We start from the raw sequence: 19,371 nt of genomic DNA on the forward strand, positions 1-19,371 counted from the left end.
CGGCGAATCGGCCACCGGTCCGTCGGGCGTTTCACGATCCACCCATGGTAGCCCCTTGGGAGCAGTTGAATCGCTCCACCTGTGCACCCGATGATGCCATTGTGAAAGTCAGAATGTCCAATTCATCTAACAGCACGTATTTCAGGATTTGTGGGAGGAAACCGGAGAAAATCCACGCAGTCACAAGGGGAACGTGCAGACTCTACACAGACAGTGACCCAAGCTGGGAATCGAACCCTGAACCCTGGCGCTGTGAAGCAGCAATGCTTTTCGTGAGGGGGGATCATGTGGGGGGTGGCCTGCTAATAATCTTAAAATTTATGATAATCCATGAAAATGAGGTTCCGTCATTTGTGGTTGTGCACCTCGGGACATCGCCGGCAAGTGGCGGGGAATATTGGGAAACGCGTTCTTTCCAGAGAGGATTGCGTTTCCCAATTCCCTCCGTATTTCCTGCCCACATTACTGCTCTCTCTGATAGCGATCATGGGCTGAAAATTGCCCCCTCTATGTTAACCTTTATTGCAAGACGGTTGGAGCAGAAGAGTAACGAAGCTTGATGCAAATATTTAGGGCTTCAGTGAGACGACACCCGGAGTAGTGTGCATAGTTCTGGTGTCCTTATCGGAAGAATGATATGCTTGCCTTCGAGCGGTGCCAGAAAGGCCACCAGATTGTTTCTTAGGATGAGCAGGCTGTCCTCTGAGTAGAATGGGTTTAGATTTTCCAGACATTTAAAAAATTGTAGGTGATCTAATTGAAACATATGCTGCAGGATTCTCTGACGGCGTAGTTCTCCGCTTCGCTAGGGTTCAGGGTTCGATTCCAGCTTGGGTCACTGTCTGTGTAGTCTGTACGTTCCCCTTGTGACTGCATGGGTTTTCTCCGGTTTCCTCCCACAAGTCCCGAAATACGTGCTGTTAGGTGGCAGCGACCCACACTCGTGGGTTTCCCGAGAGCGTAGCAGTGGGCACGATGGGAAATCCCATTGGCCGGCTACCAGAACGGAGGATTCCACTGCCAGCAGGGGCATGCTGCACCAGAAAACAGGTCTGGCGGGATGGAGAATCCCATCCAGGAAATTCTTAGAGGCCTTGACAGGGTAAATTCTGAAAGGTTATGCCCCTCGCATGAGCGTCAGAACTGGGAACCATAATCTCAGCATAAAGATTAGAGATGATGAGAAATTACTCTACTCCGAGAATTGTTTATCTTTGGAATTCTCTACCACAGAGAGCTATGGATACCTTGTCCAAATGGATTTTTGGGCCCTAATATAAGCAATGTGGGGGTATGAGGAAAAGTGGAGTTGATGCAGCAGGCCAGCCATGATTCTGTTGAATGGTGGAGCAGATCCAATAGGCCCTCTGGCCTGCAGCTGTCCTGACATTCTTGGTTTCAAGTAGCTAAAGTTTATTATAAATGAGCACCTCTCATATGTAATCATTAAAAGTGGTTTATTTCAAAGTCTTCATAAAAGACACCCACCTTCATGTTAGAAAATATATGCCAAACTCTATTGCTATCCTTATGTCCTGTCTAATCCAACCTTTACTTAATTCCCAGTGAGCATCAGTTTGCAATATAAAACAGCCTGTAATTCAGCACTTCATTGGGTGCCTTGTTTATAGCAACAAACAGAATATGAGCAAGTCACTGACCCTGACCTACTCTTGTTCCAATTCTGCATTGATCCCAGGCTGCTTCGCCTCGAGCACAACTCGACACCAATCTTTCTGCCTCGCTTCTTTTAAATCCAGGCTCACAATTGGCCTAGAATCTCATTTTCTTTTTGAAAGATAAAAATACTGAAAATGCATTTCTTCTATGAAGATTGAGATTTTATATGGTATGATTCTTTCAGGAGTAAAATACTAAAAGACTTCGCAGGAGAGACACTAAAACGTTGTTTACAAAAAAATATTTGTTTGATGTGGGCATCATTGGTCAGACCAGTATTTATTGTCCGTTTCTAATTGTCCTTGAGAAGGTGTGCAGTGAGCCACGTTCTTGGACCACTGCAATCAGTGTGGTGTAGCTACATCCACAGTGCTGTTAAGGAGGGAGTTCCAGGATTTTACCCAGCGACAGTGAAGGAATGGAGATAGTTCCAAGTCAAGATGTCATGAGGCTTGGAAAGAAACTTGCAGATGGTGGTGTTCCCACACAGCTGCTGCCCTTGTCCTACTAGTTGTTGAGTCATAGATTTGGAAGGTGCTCCCGAAGGAATCTTGGTGAAATGCTGCAGCACATCTTGTACACTATGGCTTGGGTCACTGTCTGTGCAGAGTCTTCACATTCTTCCCGTCCCTGCGTGGGTTTCCTCCAGGTGCTACAGTTTCCTCCCACAAGTCCCAAAAGACATGCTGTTTGTTAATTTGGACATTCTGAATTTTTCCTCAGTGTAAGTGAACAGGCACCGCAGTGTGGCGATGAGGGGATTTTCACAGTGACTTAATTACGATGTTAATGTCAGCCTACTTGTGACACTAATGAAGATTATTATTATTGCAATGTGTGCTGGTAGTGAAGGGAGCAAAAGTTGTTGCACAGGGGACATGAATAGTGATCAAACAGCAGCTTTGTCCCAGATAATGTCAAGCCCTTGACTGTTATTGGAGCTGCACTCAGCCAAGCAAGTGGAGAGAATCATGAAATCACTACAGCGCAGAAGGATGCCATTCAGTCCATTAAGTCTACACCGACCCTCTGAAAAAAGCATCCTACCCCAGGCCACTTACCCATCATATAGCTGTAACCTCACCTAACCTGCAGATCCTTGGACACTAAGAGGCAATTCCTAGCATGGCCAATCCATCTAACTTGCACATCTTTGAATGGAGTGTTCTATCGCACTCCTGATTTGCACCTTGTAGATGGTTCGCTTTGGAGTCACGTGTCACATGCCACAAACTCTCGGCCTCTAAACTTTTCTTGTAGTTACCGTATTTGTATGGCTATCCAGTTTTGTGTCTGATCAATGCTACCATCCTGAATAATGGGAATTCAATGGTAGTAATACTTTTGAGCGTCATGGGGCACGTTTTCCCTGTTTCTGCATGGGTTTCCTCTGGATGCTCCGGTTTCCTCCCAGTCAAAAGATGTGCAGATTAGGTGGATTGGCCATGCTAAATTGTTCCTTAGTGTCTAAAAGGTTAGGTGGGGTTAATTGGTTATGGGTATAGGGTGGAGCAGTGGGCTTAAGTAGTATGCACTTTCTGAGGGCCTGTGCAAACTTGATGGGTCAAATGGCCTCCTTCTGCACTGTGGGGCTTCTATGATTCTACGTCTAAGTGGAGATGGTTGGATTCTTTCTTGTTGGAGATGGTCATTTGCACATGGGTGTAAATGTTACCTGCCACTTCTCAGTCCAACCCTGAATGTTGTCCAGATCTTCCATCATGTAGGCATGGAATGCTGCAGTATCTGAAGGACGTTGAATGATACTGACCACTGTGCAACGATCCACAAACATCTCCACTTCTGAGTTTAGGTTGAAGAGAAGATCGTTGATGAAGCAACGGAAGATGGTTGAATTGGATTTCCCAATGAAGCCACCCCAAATCGGTGGTAACCCAACAGCCGGAGGTGCGCTGCCTGCGGGAAAAGAGAATCCCAACAGCCGGAGAATTCCGGCCATTGTGTTTGTTCTTAACATGAGAATGGGATAAGTGGTAATATTATTGGGTTTAAGAAGAAAATCAGGCTAGATTGTATCTTATCTTTAGAGTCTTAATCCAATGACAAAGTTGACTTGTTATAACATTACTCTGACTGACATCATCTGCCTTTCCATCACAGTAAATGGGCATGCTAGTTGGTGGAATAAATTAATCACACAAATTATTAAAACATCCTTTATAATTAAATAGTTCCAGTGGGGAAGATGGATTAACGTGCAAAAGAAATTATTTTCTTTTTTACTATCTGTTAACCATGATTGGCAAGAACAACATACACAACGGGAGGCTGAACAACCAATTCATTCTGCTTCGAGGCATCTGTAATTTTATTTTGATAATTCACTCATGAATTATCATCCATTCAATAAGAGGACTATTTCCACATCACCACTCTGAGTGGAACATGAGTTAGTTTTTAAAATGACCCCCAGTATTAAAGAAAGAAGCGCTCGCTTAGAAATCTTTTATTCTTCATATGCGAGGGAGGAACCAGAAGAATGATGCATCAGCAAATACATATCACACGAAAGTAAGGTGGTCATGCCATTCATGTCTGCATTGTTCCAGTTAGTCCAACAATCCTCAAAGTAAGGATAAATAAAAATATATTGGAATTGAAATCTCATGGTACAATATTTGTTTGGAATTTCTTGGTTTACTGCTTAAGAAAGGGCTCTAATCCAATTAAATTAACTGGTTGCTGCCTTTGCAAAATAAAAAATAAAGGACTTTCCTATGATCTAATAATATAAGATTTCAATGTATCAACTATGAATCCGATGCTAGCATTCTCCTCTGAGTCAAAGATTGTGAGTTCAAGCCCCACTCCAGAACTTGAGCACAAAAAAAAATCAAGGTTGTCTGAGGGAGAGCTGCACTGTCAGAGATTACGTCTTTTAGATTTGACATTAAACTGAGGCCTCCTCTGTCCTCTCAGGGGGACATTAAAATACGTCATGACCCCATTTCAAAGAAGAGTAGAGGTACTATAACTGGTGTCCAGGCCAATTTTATCCCTCAATGAGTATCAAAAGAACATATTGTGTGGGCATTACATTACTGTTTGCAGGAGCTTTCCATGTGCGAACTGGCTACTATGCTCCCTACCTTACAACAGTGACTGCACTTCATTTACTGCAAAGTGCATTTAAACTTATGGTGTCACAGACATGTATAGTCTGTAATTTCACCGAGTTGAGTTGACCTGGGAGCCATTATAAAATGGTGGGCAGGTCCAGATTCTGAGATTCTCAACTCCATTTGTAGTTTTTGGAAGTGGCTTTAAAGGATACGGGCTGCTTCTTCACTGAAGTCTGTGCCCAGCACTCCCAACCTCACTGACTCCATTGCGGGGATAGATATCTCCTACTTTTCTGCAACTTTCTTGGAGTAGGGCCAGTTTTTAAAAAAGTTTGTGGTTCACGGCCCCTTCGAGGTGTCATAAACCGTAGTGTGTATGAGAGGATCTTTTGCCAAGTTATGCATCCCAACCACCCCCTATGGCCCCTCATGCCCCTTTGCAAAACTTTGCCTTTCCACCCACCCTTGAGGTTCTTCATGCCCCCCCTCAGGGCAATATGATGGCACTGTGGTTAGCGCTGCTGCCTCTCAGCACCAGGGGCACTGGTTCGATTCCGACCTCGGATGACTTTGTGTCTGGAATTTGTACATTCTCCTCCTGTCTGCGTGGGTTTCAATAATAATAGTAATAACCTTTATTATTGTCACAAGTAGGCTTACATTAACACTGCAATGAAGTTAGTGAATATCCCCTAGTCACCACATTCTGGCGCCTGTTCGGGTACACTGAGGGAGAATTCAGAATGTCCAATTCACCCAACAAGCATGTCTTTCAGGATTTTTGAGAGGAAACTGGAGCACCCTGAAGAAACCCAAGCAGACACGGGGATACCGTGCAGACTCCACACAGACAGTGACTCAAGCAGGAACTCCGGTACTCTGATTTCCTCACATCGTCAAAAGATGTGCACGTTAGGCGGATTGGCCATGATAAATTGCCCCTTAGTATCGAAACGTTGGGGGGGGGGGGGATTTATGGGGGAGGGCGGGGGGATTGGGCCTCGGTAGGATGTTCTTTCAGAGGGTTAGTGCAGACTCAATGGGCCGAATGGCTATCTCTGCATTGCAGGGATTCTATGACAGGCTCTGACACTTCCATGCTCTTGGACTCACTGTACGCTTTCTAGAAGCAATGAACACAGTGTAAGGTTGAATGTGTGAAAAAACATCTCTTAAAAACACATAATCCATTGATTGCTTTCTCCTGTGAAAAAAAGCTAGCAGCAGGGTCAATTACCATGGCCCGTTAAAATTTCAAAACTACAAACCACAAACTTAGAATTAATTGATTTCTGTCAACAAGCCTTTTGTAGGCCAATTAAATATTTCGGCAGAAAGCTTTCGTGACTGTAAAAATAAAGGTTATTTATTCCCTCCCACAGCCCAAACTAAACGCAAAATCACAAACACTCACTCTTATTCACACATCCATACACATAAAAATTGGGTACAGATAAAGGTCATGCACTTTTACTGATCACAGTTATCTCAGGCTCCAATTTATTATCCCATGTGGCAGGTCTGTGGACTTTTAAATTGATTGAACAATTTAATGTTGGAATGAGTGTCTTGGAAAGTGAAGGGTTTTCAGAGTTGTGAGGTTTCATGTAGCTGAATAGCTAAGATGTTGGTTCTCAGGTGAAAACCGGTACAGGTTACATTTTCTGGCTGCCTGAAGTTTCACAGCATGTTTCTGAGTCTGGTTCACAGATTGGCTGAGCCAATGTTTCGCATAGTTTTGGCAGAACTGCCTGCACACAGCTCCAAGCTGATCTTCTAAACAAACAAAAGATGGCCGTCTCCATGTGGCATTTGATAAGTTCAATGCCTCTTCCAAATAAAGTACAGTGTTCATGTTGATTCCACATCCTGTTTTGTGGGCTAAAACCTCGGAGGGTTTGAGACAGTAGGTGCTTTTGTGAAAATGATCCAAATCAGATAACCCCCTTTGATTTGTTTCAGGGAAGGGCAATGACTCACATCAGTCTAGAATATTCTTTGGTTCCTGATTGAGACAAGGGAATGGTTCTCCACAAAAAAAGTCAGGCAATCTTGGGCGACCATCTTTTCCAGCCTTTTTGACCAGTTATTTTAAAATTTATTTATAAAATTATTTTGAAGTTCAGAATATGACATTTAGGTACTGGGCATGACACCGGCATCCATCAAAGGCGTTATGTGATTACAAATCTTCCTTGTTTCAATGCACTGAAGCTCCCTTGAGTAACTATTGCCTATCATTCTGCTGAGGGTTCAGATGCAGGTTTTGACTCACAGTTCTCAGAATTCCAGATTAGATTATGAACCAAGAATCACCAACATTTATTCACTTTGGTTTAACAATATATACTATGAATGTGACCCAACAGACACGTTGCACCTGAAAAGCAGCTCGCCACGGTGCAGCTTGGCCGAGGAAAGCCGGGAGGCCCCGTTCCCAGATTCTACCCGGCTCGCAACGTCTTGAGAATCAATACAATCTGGTGAGACATTGAATTGTGAATCCCGCCCACCATGGGCAGGATCACTTTTTAAGCAAATCTGCATATTAGAGCGAAGCAGTGAGCCTCACTCTAATGTGCAAATTTCCAAGTTATCTGAGGCTTTGGGATTCAGCTCTTTTGCCTCAGAGACCACTGGAGACCAGATGGAACAGCACTCATGGAGGTTTCCCAGGGGATTGGAGGTTCCCCAGCTGCATGCTCTTTGGGGTGGTGCCCTGGCCCTGGATACCCTACCAGTGCAGCCTGGTACCCTAGCTGTGCCAATCTGGCACCCTGGCAGTGCCCATTCCAGCTGTCAATGCCACCTGGCACCTTGGCATGTGCCAGGCTGGTACCCAGGTGGCACTGCCAGGGTGCCAGGTTAACACTGGCAAGGTGCTGAGCTGGCATTTATTTTGTGCATGCGATCGGGCCATGGTTGCCCGGCCTGGGTGTTTGGGGGAGGGGGAGGAGTGTGGACCCTCACATAGTGTATTCATGCTGGGCATGGAGGTCGGGAATTGTTTCGGGAGCCTCGGAGATCTCCCATTAAAAATGGCATCCCGATCTTTATCTACAATGGGGAGTTCTGGCAAGTGGCACTCTTCACTGTACAAAATGGAGCTATGTGCAGCCTGAGCCACGCATTTCCCGTTCAGGTCGCTTAATCAATGCGAGTCGCGTTGAATATCCATGTGTTTCGCAACACTGCGAGCGCCAGGAAGCACACAGCCAAAAGCTGGCGTGAAAGGGTCACATATTCAAAGCCCTGCATGGGGCTCGCAGTGAACTGTTGGGAAGCTCGCAGCTTTTGCTGCAGATACGGGCCACCGCACTTCCTGTTTAGAGGCTGCGTATGCGCAAGGCGGCGGCCTTTAGCGGCCGGACCATGCTCCATGGCGGACTCAGACCACAGGGCTGGAAGTCCCAAATAGTGCCCCCGATCAGCCGCGCACCCGACTCCAACCACCCGCCCAAAAATACCCATGGCCAGTATGTACCCCCCACCACCGACCTCCGATCGGCCTGCCCCTGCCCATGGTGGCCGCGGACTGAGGGTATCCCAACTGGCAGGACTATGAGTGGTCCACGACATCAGGAGTTCAGCCGGTTGGGGGCGAAGCGAGCCTCCTGCAATGGCCGAGGGTAGGTGATACGCGGTGCGGCGTACTCTCTGACATCAGTCCCGATTCCGTGCACGGAATTAGATTCACCACCCCAACGCTGGCCGGGATTTCGGCATCATGGTGCGGAGAATGCAGTCCCAGGTGCGGCGGGATGGAGAACCCCACCCATATATATTCTTGAACTTGGATCGTTATTATTGCCCCCTGAATTCTCAATGAATTAACCGGAGATGGGCATCTTGCATTCACGCTTGCCTCAGCTGATGCCTGTTGCCATGGTAGCTAGTGACAAACTCTTCTCACAATTTGGAAACAAATGCTGTTTTCAGATCAGACTAGGGATCAGAGATCACTTGGTCACTAAGTGGTTAAACACTTTTGAAATTAATTTTGTAGATCTCAACTGATTCTCTGGTGGATGTCTATGATCTCTGTTCACAGAAGGAACCAGATTGTAAATTTTTATCAGTAAATCCATTAGTTTGCTGGCGTTGGACTAGCAGGTAAGTCTTAGTTGCTGCATGTGCCATGTTAAGGGTAGGAATCAAACACAGGTTCATCTGTACGACACTTCATTAGATTAATTTCTACGATATGTCCTCACTAAAACCCCTAACAGCCTCCCTGAACAGGCGCCGGAATGTGACGACTAGGGGCTTTTCACAGTAACTTCATTTGAAGCCTACTTGTGACAATAAGCGATTTTCATTTTTTTCATTTCACTATAAGATTCACAGAGAGTCAAGTACACAAGCATCAACTAACTGGCAGTTAAAGAGTTTAGATTTTCAATAGTACTGAATGATCAATAAATAATGCATTTTATTTGTGAGATTATGATTGACAGAGTTTTATCTAGTCAACAATAGGTTATTGAAAGTACTCCTCCCCTCTCCTCTGCTGAAGGGTTTGCCTTTTGTGAGTGCACCCTTTCATAAGCTGTGTACACCTAACAGCCATTCCAAAGAAATAGAAAAAGAAGAAACAAATCAAAACATTTAATTTTTGTAATAAAGAATATGTTATAATCGGGAGGAGATGTTTATTTTTACTGTGGAAACAGACACGTGGCTTTCAACGCCTGAGCTAAATCTTTGGTCCATATTTCTAGGCTCTCAACTGTTGCACTTATCTGCTCTTGTTTTAATCCCCTAAGTATACTGTATGCACGTCCAAACTATTTCATAAAAATTCAACAGATGACAAAATGGGCAGGATTCTCCGGCCGTCCGCTGGCGGTGGGATTCTGTGTTCCCACCAGCAGTGCACCCCTGTCCGTAGGTTCCCGGGCAGTGTGAGGTGGTCTCAATGGGGAACCCCATTTACAAGCGGCGGGAGTAGAGTGTCATGCTGCCAGCGAACATTGCGGCCAAATTCTCCATCTTCATTAGCAGCGGTAGTGGGGCGGACTGGCAACAGAGAGTCGTGGCCTAATATTTCAGCACAGAGCACTGACAAAATTATTTGTTAATTTCTCAACAGAAATCAAAAATTTCCACTTTTGAGAAGATGTGGGCCTTTATGAGCAGCAGACAGCAAACCGCACTCGTTAAATCTAACGAGGAAGGAATCCAGCGGGTTCTTGGCGCCGATTATGCCTTTCTAATGGAATCTACCAGCATTGAGTTCGTCACTCAAAGGAACTGCAATCTGACCCAGATTGGCAGCCCCATGGACTCGAAAGGCTATGGTATCGGAACTCCCCTTGGTATGAAACCTTTCGCTGGTCTTTAGTTCGGAGTTGAGCAGAATCTGACAGCTAGTTTACTTATAATGAAATCTCTCCTGACTCATAATTAAGAAGTTTTACCCTTAATTTTTTTTTGTCACAAGTTACTATTTAACTTAACACAACTGGTAATAGGTCAGCAACGACAAGATGAATGCAGAGCAGTTTTACCTTACTGTGGTACTGATGAAAAACATGTGCAGTGTAACTCTTATCATAGAATTTACAGTGCAGAAGGAGGTCATTCGGCCCATCGAGTCTGCACCGGCTCTTGGAAAGAGCACCCTACGCAAGGTCGACACCTCTACCCTATCCCCATAACCCAGTAACCCCACCCAACACTAAGGGCAATTTTGGACACTGAGGGCAATATAGCATGGCCAATCCACCTAACCTGCACATCTTTGGACTGGGAGGAAACCGGAGCACCCGGAGAAAACCCACGCACACATGGGGAGGATGTGCAGACTCCGCACAGACAGTGACCCAAGCCAGAATCGAACCTGGGACCCTGGAGCTGTGAAGCAATTGTGCTATCCACAATGCTACCATGCTGTCCTCATTGTGCAACTCATTGTGCAAAATCATTGTCCAAACTACAGAAATAAAATGGAGCGAGACTAACTCGCATTGCTGTGACTTTGAACAAACACTAGTATAATCACAACCTGTGCAAAGGCAACTTAAAAAGGTTCTCAAGTGACTGTTATGATCTCTGGCGAGACTGTTAACTTTTAAAAAAGAAATTCAAACTTCCAGTTGATGACGGGAAGGATGAAACTGTTTTTAGACAATTCGTGGGGTGAGTTCCCCACTTCCCCAGCCGCATGTTCCTCGGTGGCGTGCCATCGCCGGCAGCGGGATTCTCCATTCCTGCAGTGGGCCAATGTTTCCCATTGTGGCCACCCCACGGCATCACGGGCATGGCAGCGGAATGGAGAACCCCGCCAGTGGAGAATTCACTCCACTGTATAAAAAAAACTAAAAGCACACTTGACTAAGCACTATATTTGAAGGCAGCTTATACTTTAAACCACAGAAAAGAATGCCCTCCTTCCCCTCTTATTTTTAGCACAACTGAAAAATACAGGGCGCGATTCTCCCAAAACGGGAGAAATCGTAAGGCTGGCGTCAAACCCGGGCGGGTTTGACGCCAGCGCGCCCCTTCCCGACCGGGAACCGATTCTGGTCCCCGGTCGGGGCTAGCAGCCCGACGCCGCAAGCTCCGGCATCACGGGCTTAACGAATTTCGTTAAGCCCGCTTGCCGGAGTTAGCGCCGGCTGACGCGTCATATGACGTCAGCCGCGCATGCGCGGATTGGAAGACTCCAACCCGCGCATGCGCGGATGACGTCATCGCGTATTTGCGCGAAACCCACGCATGCGCGGGCCGGGATGCCCCTCAGCCCATGGATACTGAATGGATGCTGCGAATGGATACTGCGGGGTGGCGGAAGGAGAAATAGTGCGCGGGCATCGGGCCCGCTGCCCGCGATCGGTGCCCACCGATCGCGGGCCCATGGCACCCTTGGCACGGCCATGGTACTGCCGTGCCAATCGGTGCCATGGTTATAAAAAGCGAGTTGTTCCCGCCGTTTTTACGAACGGCCAGACCAGGTGTGTTTGCCGTTCGTAAAAACAGCGTAAAGGGCTGGGACTTCGGCCCATCGAACAGCTGTGAATCGCTGCCGGCTGTAAAAAAACGGCGGCAGCGATTCGTGTCGGGAGTTGGGCGGGGGGTGGGAGAATAGCGGGAGGGCGGGAAAAATGTCGGGAAGGCCCTCCCGCTATTCTCCGACCCGTCGTGGGGGGCGGAGAACCGGGCCCACATTTTACAGCTTTACTTTACATTGCCCTTTCAGCAGAAATGTAATTCTCCCAGAAGCACATCTAAAATGATTCTGAGCTCCTGAAGGCTTACTTCTGTTCTTTTCCCTTTCTCAGTCCAGTAACTTCTAACCTCAGAACTGTCCTTCATTGTGAGAGTATTACTGAAGATCCTTCCTCGAGTATAAGCTAAGCAAAGCGAATCTTCCAACTTTATTTTATTTCCTCACAAATTTGGCCTCTTTAATCGGGGTGCGAACCTCCAGTTACATTCCAGTGCAGTGAACCATAGAGACCACCGGCTTCTAGCTGCTCCCTCTCTCTCCTGCACACCGGGAGAATAACTGTGTATGTATCAACGATATTTTGGGGAAACCTTTAACCCAGTCGTTACAATGGCCACCTCTGCAACATGAATCATATCAGTTATGTGTCCAGTTAAAAATGCTGATTACTTATCCTTAAGAGTTTGACTCTCTTTCATCTTGGAACTAAATGGACAGTTTAAGGCACAACCGTGTACAACCCAACATTCTCAACATTTTTCTGGACCTTAGAAACTCCCCGGGCTGGGTTCTCCGGCCACAGGCTTGCAATGAATTGTGTGAGATTGCAATCAATTTCATTCTGCAAAACCAGGGGCTACATTATGACGAGCCCAAAAGTTACTGAAATTGCCCCGTGCTGTAGAACCTTGCAATATATAGCTGCCTTAACCAAACAGTACTGCTTACAAATGGGTTGGCTCTTATTGAGCAGAACAGGACACAGCAGACATGGTCGCAGGATCCGTCTGGACTTATGACCAGAAAGCCAGCGCAGCCCCTGTATTGATCCTCCACCCAGTGGGAGGCGAGTAGCCGCGCAGCATAAAGATCCCAGCTTTACCTGTGGATACGGCTGGAGAATGGCCGTGTCCGTGGCCGCGCATGCCCAGGGCGGCAGCTGCGGCGTATAACATGGCGCTGGCTGCACGCGGACCCTGCCTGTCAAAAACTGACCCCCTGTAAACCCCTTCGCCACTTCTGAACCACCACCCACCTGTTCCCCCAGCTCCCACCTGCCAGCGGAAAAGTTTCCCCCTGACTGGCGGTACTGGACACACTCCGCAGCCGCCATGCGAGGTCCCCGAATGGCGTGAGCACACGCGAGCGACGCCATCGGGGACTCGCCCACTTGGGGTGGAGCATCGGGGGAGGGCATCAGGTGACATCTTGAGGCCGTCCCGATGGCGTGCGTATGCTGTTTTTGACGGGCTGGAGATCGCAAAAGCAGCGCCACCCTCCAATTCCAGCTTAAGAATGGGTTCTCCAGGCGATTGCCAAACGCAATTTTGGCGTCAGCAATCGGAGAATCCAGCCCCTCACCTATACTCTGACATTGCAGCTGTCTCATCATTGTGTGCAATTTTGAATACCATGCTCTTTTCCCCATAAAATGACAAAACAATCTATATCTTCCTTTAATCTGTACTCAAAATTGAAGACACAATCCCGAAACATCAGAACATCAAACATTGTAACTGACTACAACTGAATAAGCATAATGTGCAGCATCTTGGCAAAGAGCCAACTGTCGTATCAGATCTCCATTGTCATTGATATTTAACCAACATAATTGGGCAAAATGCAGAGTTAATGGTACACGGCGACCCTGCCATTGTACCAGTCTCCAAAACCCACTATCTGTATAGTATGGCTACAGGCTAAATTCTAGATAAATTGTCTCATTGCAGACAGCCACAAAGCAGTGTTTCAAGATAGATGGCAGTACAATGAGATTTCACTCCATATTTTTAACTTGTCTTTATTGCTAATTTGTTTATCACTCCCCTCCACAGGCTCACCGTATAAAGAAAAGATAACCATTGCTGTCCTCCAGCTTCAGGAGGATGGCAAGCTGCACATGATAAAAGAGAAATGGTGGCGAGGTAACGGCTGCCCTGAGGAAGAAAACAAAGAGGCCAGTGCCCTCGGGATACAAAACATTGGTGGCATCTTCATTGTGTTGGCAGCAGGTCTGGTGCTGTCAGTATTTGTGGCAATAGGAGAGTTCATTTATAAACTCCGAAAAACTGCAGAACGTGAACAGGTAAGTAAGCAAAAGTGAGTATTTTTCACCTAATGACAGCAAGGGGAAGGTGACAGAATTTTATTCCTGACACTGGCTTCTCTGTTTCCTTGGAAACAGGACAGTTGAGATGCCATCACTTTCATTCTTCCCCCAACTCTTGGTTGCCCATGGCAACTTGACTGATTCATTCGGCTTACAGGCAGTTGTCTGGAACTTTCACCTTTGGTTCTCAAATTTAAAAACAACATGGAAATATGTCAACTCTGACTTCACAAGGACAGATAAAGTTTGCAACTATGTAACTGTCCAATAGTGTTCCCTGTTTAAACTTCTGATAGATAGGAAGCTCAAGTCTGTTTAAGGACAGCAGAGAGGTAACACCAAAACCAGGCAAAAAAAACCCTTGTTAGATCTCTGGCTCCGTTGAACTCACCAGACACATTTTTGAAAAGGAAGGCTACAGGGACAGTGTAACAGGCAAAAAAAAAGAGGAATAGATAGGCCAGATTGGAAAACCACTTTTTTTCATTAATAGACGTGTCAATAACCAGGGGGCACAGATTTAAGGTAAGAGATAGAAGGCGAAGAGGGAAGTTGAGGAGAAGGCTTTTCACTCAGAGAGTGGTGAGAGTCTGGACCTCACTGCCTGAAAGGGTGGTTGAATCAGAAACTCGATCACATTCACTAAGTATTTAGATATTCACTTGCGCTGCCGTAACCTCCAGGGCTGCGAGTCAAGTGCTGGAAAATGGGATTTGTGTAGTCAGGTCCTTGTTGACCAGCTTGGAATTAATGGGCCGAATGACATCGTCCACTTCAAGGAGCTCCAAAGGCCACTAGCCCAATGGCCTTCAGCAGTGCGGTAAAAAAAATAAAATTAATAGTTATTTTTAAATGTTTCCAATTAAGGGGGCAATTTAGTGGGGCCAATCCAGCTACCCTGTACAGCTTTGGGTTGTGGGGGTGAGACCCATGCAGACATGCGGAGTATGTGCAAACTCCACACGGACAGTGATCCGGGGCCCAGATCGAACCTGGGTACGCGGCACCGTTAGGCAGCAGTGCTAACCACTGCATCACACTGCCACCCCTGCTATAAATGTTATAATTCTGTAAAAAGTGACAGTTTCACAATACAGAGGAGGAGTCAAAAATGGGTAAGAATGAGCCAGAGTTAGCATCCCCTGGCAAGCCTTACAATCTGGACTTTTCCTGTTAGAAAGAAACAGAGTGAATGACAGAGGGAAGTGTTTAGATTGCAATCTTGACGAATGCTGTGAACTCTCTGTTATTTTCCAAGAGCATTTTGGCCAATATATCTGATAAAGTTCAGAAGGGACTGTGTATTGCCAAATGAATGTTAGGGTAACTTAACATCCCCGTCAATCTGCCAGAGGACATCTTTAGGAGTGTTGCAACCCAACATCGTAATGAAACACTGGCCTACTCCTCCGCTCCTCCACATAGAAAGCTCTTAATTTCAATTCTTTTCTTTTAAATCTTTTTATTGACATTTTCAAAAGTTATAAACAGTGATGTGCATTGTTGGCCATATTTATTTACTGTATTTTACTGAAAGGTTTGTCTTGTCCTTCCCTTATTTACATTCTGCCATCATTTGGCTTGGTGCATGGTGGTCCTCCCCCCCCCAGCCCTGCCCCCCCTTGTGCACCCCCCTGATTGTTTTTTCTCGGGGCTTTCCCCCCTGCTTTCTCTCCCCCCCCTTTCTTTTCTTCCCCCATCAACTTCAGCTGTGTTTCTCCTGTCATAGGGGAGGGGGGGGGGGGAGGGGGGGTGGTTGGCCCCTCCCTCCCACATTGTTCCTTTTTGTGTCTCTCCAGCCTTTTCTCCTCTTCCCCGCAACCGACCTCCCCCCCCCACCCCACCCCGCCCCGCCTGCGCACTCCTATGGTTTCCCCTCCTGTCTTTATTTTTCTTTTTTCCTCTCCCTTTTCTTTCCATCTTTTCCATTTCCCCATCTTACTCGTTGCTGCTGGCCTCGAACAGGTTCTGGAACAGGCTGTCAAACGGTCCCCATGTGTTTAGGAAGCCTTCCTCTGACCCCCGAATGGCATACTTAATCTTCTCCAGGTGGAGAAATTCCGAAAGGTCAGCAAGCCAGTCTGTAGCTGTGGGTGGTGCTGCTGATCGCCAGCCGAGCAGGATTCTTCAGCGTGCAATTGGGGAAGCGAAAGCGAGGACGTCGGCCCTCTTCCCCATGTGTAGCTCTGGCTGCTCTGATACCCCGAAGATGGCGATAATCAGGCATGGCTTCACCCTCACCCCCACAACCTTCGACATTGCCTCAGAGAAGACTGTCCAGAGCCCCGCAAGTTAGTGACAAATCCAGAAACATGTGGGTGTGGTTGGCCAGGCCCCTCTGGCACTGTTCACATTTGTCCTCCACCTCTGGGAAGAACCTGCTCATTCGGGTTCTGGTCAAGTGTGCTCTGTGCACCACTTTAAGCTGCATGAGGCTAAGCCTTACGCAGGAGGAGGTGGAGTTGGCTCTGCTCAGTGCTTCGCTCCAGAGTCCCCACCGCACTTCTGTCCCCAGTTCGTCCTCCCATTTCCGTCTTGTCTCGTCCAGTGGTGTTCAGGTTCTGCCCAGTAGCTGTCCATGCATTTTCCCACATTGTCCCCCTTTTTTACTGTCTATGCTTATCAGGTCATCTAACAGTGTAGTTTCTGTGGCCCCAGGGTACCCTACTGTCTCTTTGCGGAGAAATTGGTTTATTTGCAGGTGTCTCATTTCCTGTCCTGTCGGCAGTTCCCATTCCTCTATCAGTTCGTCCAGCATCGCTCGTCTGTGCCCTATAGGCATCCCTAACTGTTGTGTGCCCCCGTCCCGTCCCGTCTCCATTTCCGAAAGGTTCTGTCTCGCATGGCTGGGGGGAATTTGTGGTGCCACAGATGGGAGCCATGGGGGACTTAATTTCAATTCTGCTGCTGTGGACTATGCCTAATTGGAAATGTGTCACAGGAGGTAGAACAAAATAGCCTGCTGCTCTATTCAATATTATTTTAATAGGAGTTTTTTTTTAACATATTGTTTGGAACTGAGATAACGTTGCTTTCGAACAGCATTGTCTTGCCTCCATTTACTGCAGAGGAATTCCTATAAACGTCTTGGAGGCCAGGAAATAAGCCTGCACTTATAAAAATTGTTCCAAACCCCACATGTAAAAAGTAAATAGAAAAATACAAATTACAGTTGTGCAAGTTGAAAATGCCTGCTGATCCTTGGGATCAACCTCCACTCAAACCTCTCTTAAAATGCTGTCAACTGGGGGAGATATTTGCCCAGTCCAGCAGAATGGCAATAATTGGAGTAGCACTGTAACGCAGTGGATTAGCCCTGGTCCCAGGTTCGATTCTGCCTCCAGGTCACTGTCCGTGTGGAGTTTGCACATTCTCCCCGTGTTTGTGTGTTACTTTTTACACTGCATATAGTGAGTGTAACACCAGTAATGCAATTATTTATTTTTCTCGGCATGCTTTCTACTTGTTTTCGAAATAACGACATCCAAAGCATGGCCAGAATTTATCTCCCATATCTAGTTGTCCTTGAAAGTGTGAGCCATCTTCTTAAACTACTCCGCCCGTGTGAAGGAACTCCCACAGTGCTGAGAGTTCGGAGATCGGACACCTTGATCAAGTGATGATGAAGGATCATAATAGATAACCGCAGTTATGTAGATATAAGAATGATCTTTCTTTCTATTACCATTTAACCCTATGACAAACTTTCATCATTCAAAATGGCCAAAGGCTTCGTGTGGGGTTTTTAATACTTTAAATATTCCATTCATAACTTTATTCTGCTGAAAAATAAGATGGGCTGTAAAACTAGTATCACCAAATGTGTGACTGATATTTTCCCAGAGATCCTTGTGCAGCACCATGGCTCAGGAACTTCGGTTATCCCTCACGTGCCAACGGCGAGTGAAGCACAAGCCTCAGGCGCCAGTCATGGTGAAGACCGAGGCGGTAATCAACATGCATACATTCAATGACCGGCGACTGCCCGGGAAGGACAACATGACCTGCAACACTGGGCTGACTCCGGTGTTCCCCTAGGAGATATGCAGCCTGTGCTGGGAGCAGAATAGGCGCGCTCTAGCACTGAAAGAGGAGAGAGGCTGGAGATTTGTTTCAGAGACAGGGCCTGTCGGACATCAAAGGTGTTTCAAAAAACGGAAAAACCCCAGAGCATGGACAAATGCAATATGCAACGCATGGAAAACATAACTAAAAACAGCACAAGGCTACAGGTAGTGTTTCTGAAACTTGAACCAGGACAAACGGGGACATCAAACCCCAAACACTAAATGCGTGGGAAATCTCAGTGCTGATATATTGGAAGAAATGGAACCAGGCAGTGGGCAGTAAGGCCAAAACAATGGAGAAAATGAAGTAGCAACAGTGCAATTACACCTTGGTGGAAACCTTCAGCATGACAATAACAACACTCATTCTGTCAGCTCCAGGTATTGACTCAGACAGGAGGCATCTATGGATATTGATTTCAAGAGTGCTGCACGCAGTACCTTCATTCAAGGGTGCAGTTGACCATTTAACTCACAGCATGAAAAGTTGCTGTCATGTCTCAGCAGCTGTTACTCCTTTATCTTTTACCTCAGTGCTGTGCTTCCTTTCTGCCATTGAGAGACACTAATAGACAGAGCTGGAAGTGAATGGTGCCTCCAGAAAACTGCGAGATTGGGGGTGGGTGGGAGGGATGTGGGGAAACAAAAATCAAAACGGAAAGGACTAAACAGACATCAAGATGACAAGCAGAGTATACAAAATGTAGTTGTTTTCATATTTTGTGTCCAGTTTTTTATCTAATTGTTTAATTTGTGCTTGATTAACAGAAAGAACAAATGGTAGTGTTTTTATGAAATGATGGTTTTGAAGGGATTTTACCATGTGAACAAAATTTTAATTCAGTAAAAATTACCAAAGAACTATCTGCTAATTAGGGATAGTCTGTCGAGTATGTGTTGATTATTCTTTTTAAAAAAATATCCTTCGGTTTTGTTTATATAAATAACCTGCAATTTTTAATTTACCGACTAAATCACAGACAGCTTCCGGTTCATTGCAAACTACAGTATCTCCCTGCCTCCCATTGAATGGTTGGTTGGAGGTTGACCTAGGAAATGGACTGCATCCTTGGGACAGAATTAGAAAAGGAGCTAACCCTTTTGTCTGATGCCAGATTGAGCCATTGAAAGCGCATTGATGTGGCCGCATCCTGGCATGCCACTATTGCCCAGATCTGAACAAGTTCACACTGGAGGACTCGGCCACAGTGGGTGTCATTGACTTAGCAAACCTTGAAGTTGAGCCGTTTCATATTTCAC

The 19,371-nt window shown here is 46.3% G+C and overlaps 1 protein-coding gene across 1 annotated transcript in view; it reads left to right on the top strand.

The window, feature by feature from the left end:
• Positions 1-18,724, top strand: part of LOC119968589 (glutamate receptor ionotropic, kainate 3-like) — a 653,521-nt gene extending 634,797 nt beyond the window's left edge. The window contains exons 14-16 of the mRNA XM_038801220.1: positions 9,856-10,081; positions 13,770-14,020; positions 17,888-18,724. Coding sequence (XP_038657148.1) covers positions 9,856-10,081; positions 13,770-14,020; positions 17,888-18,082 — 672 coding nt within the window. The 3' untranslated portion in view covers positions 18,083-18,724. The remainder of the gene's footprint in view (positions 1-9,855; positions 10,082-13,769; positions 14,021-17,887) is intronic.
• The last annotated feature ends 647 nt before the right edge of the window (positions 18,725-19,371 follow it).

This window comes from Scyliorhinus canicula, chromosome 1, assembly GCF_902713615.1.
Source record: "Scyliorhinus canicula chromosome 1, sScyCan1.1, whole genome shotgun sequence".
In the NCBI taxonomy this organism is placed as follows: domain Eukaryota; kingdom Metazoa; phylum Chordata; class Chondrichthyes; order Carcharhiniformes; family Scyliorhinidae; genus Scyliorhinus; species Scyliorhinus canicula.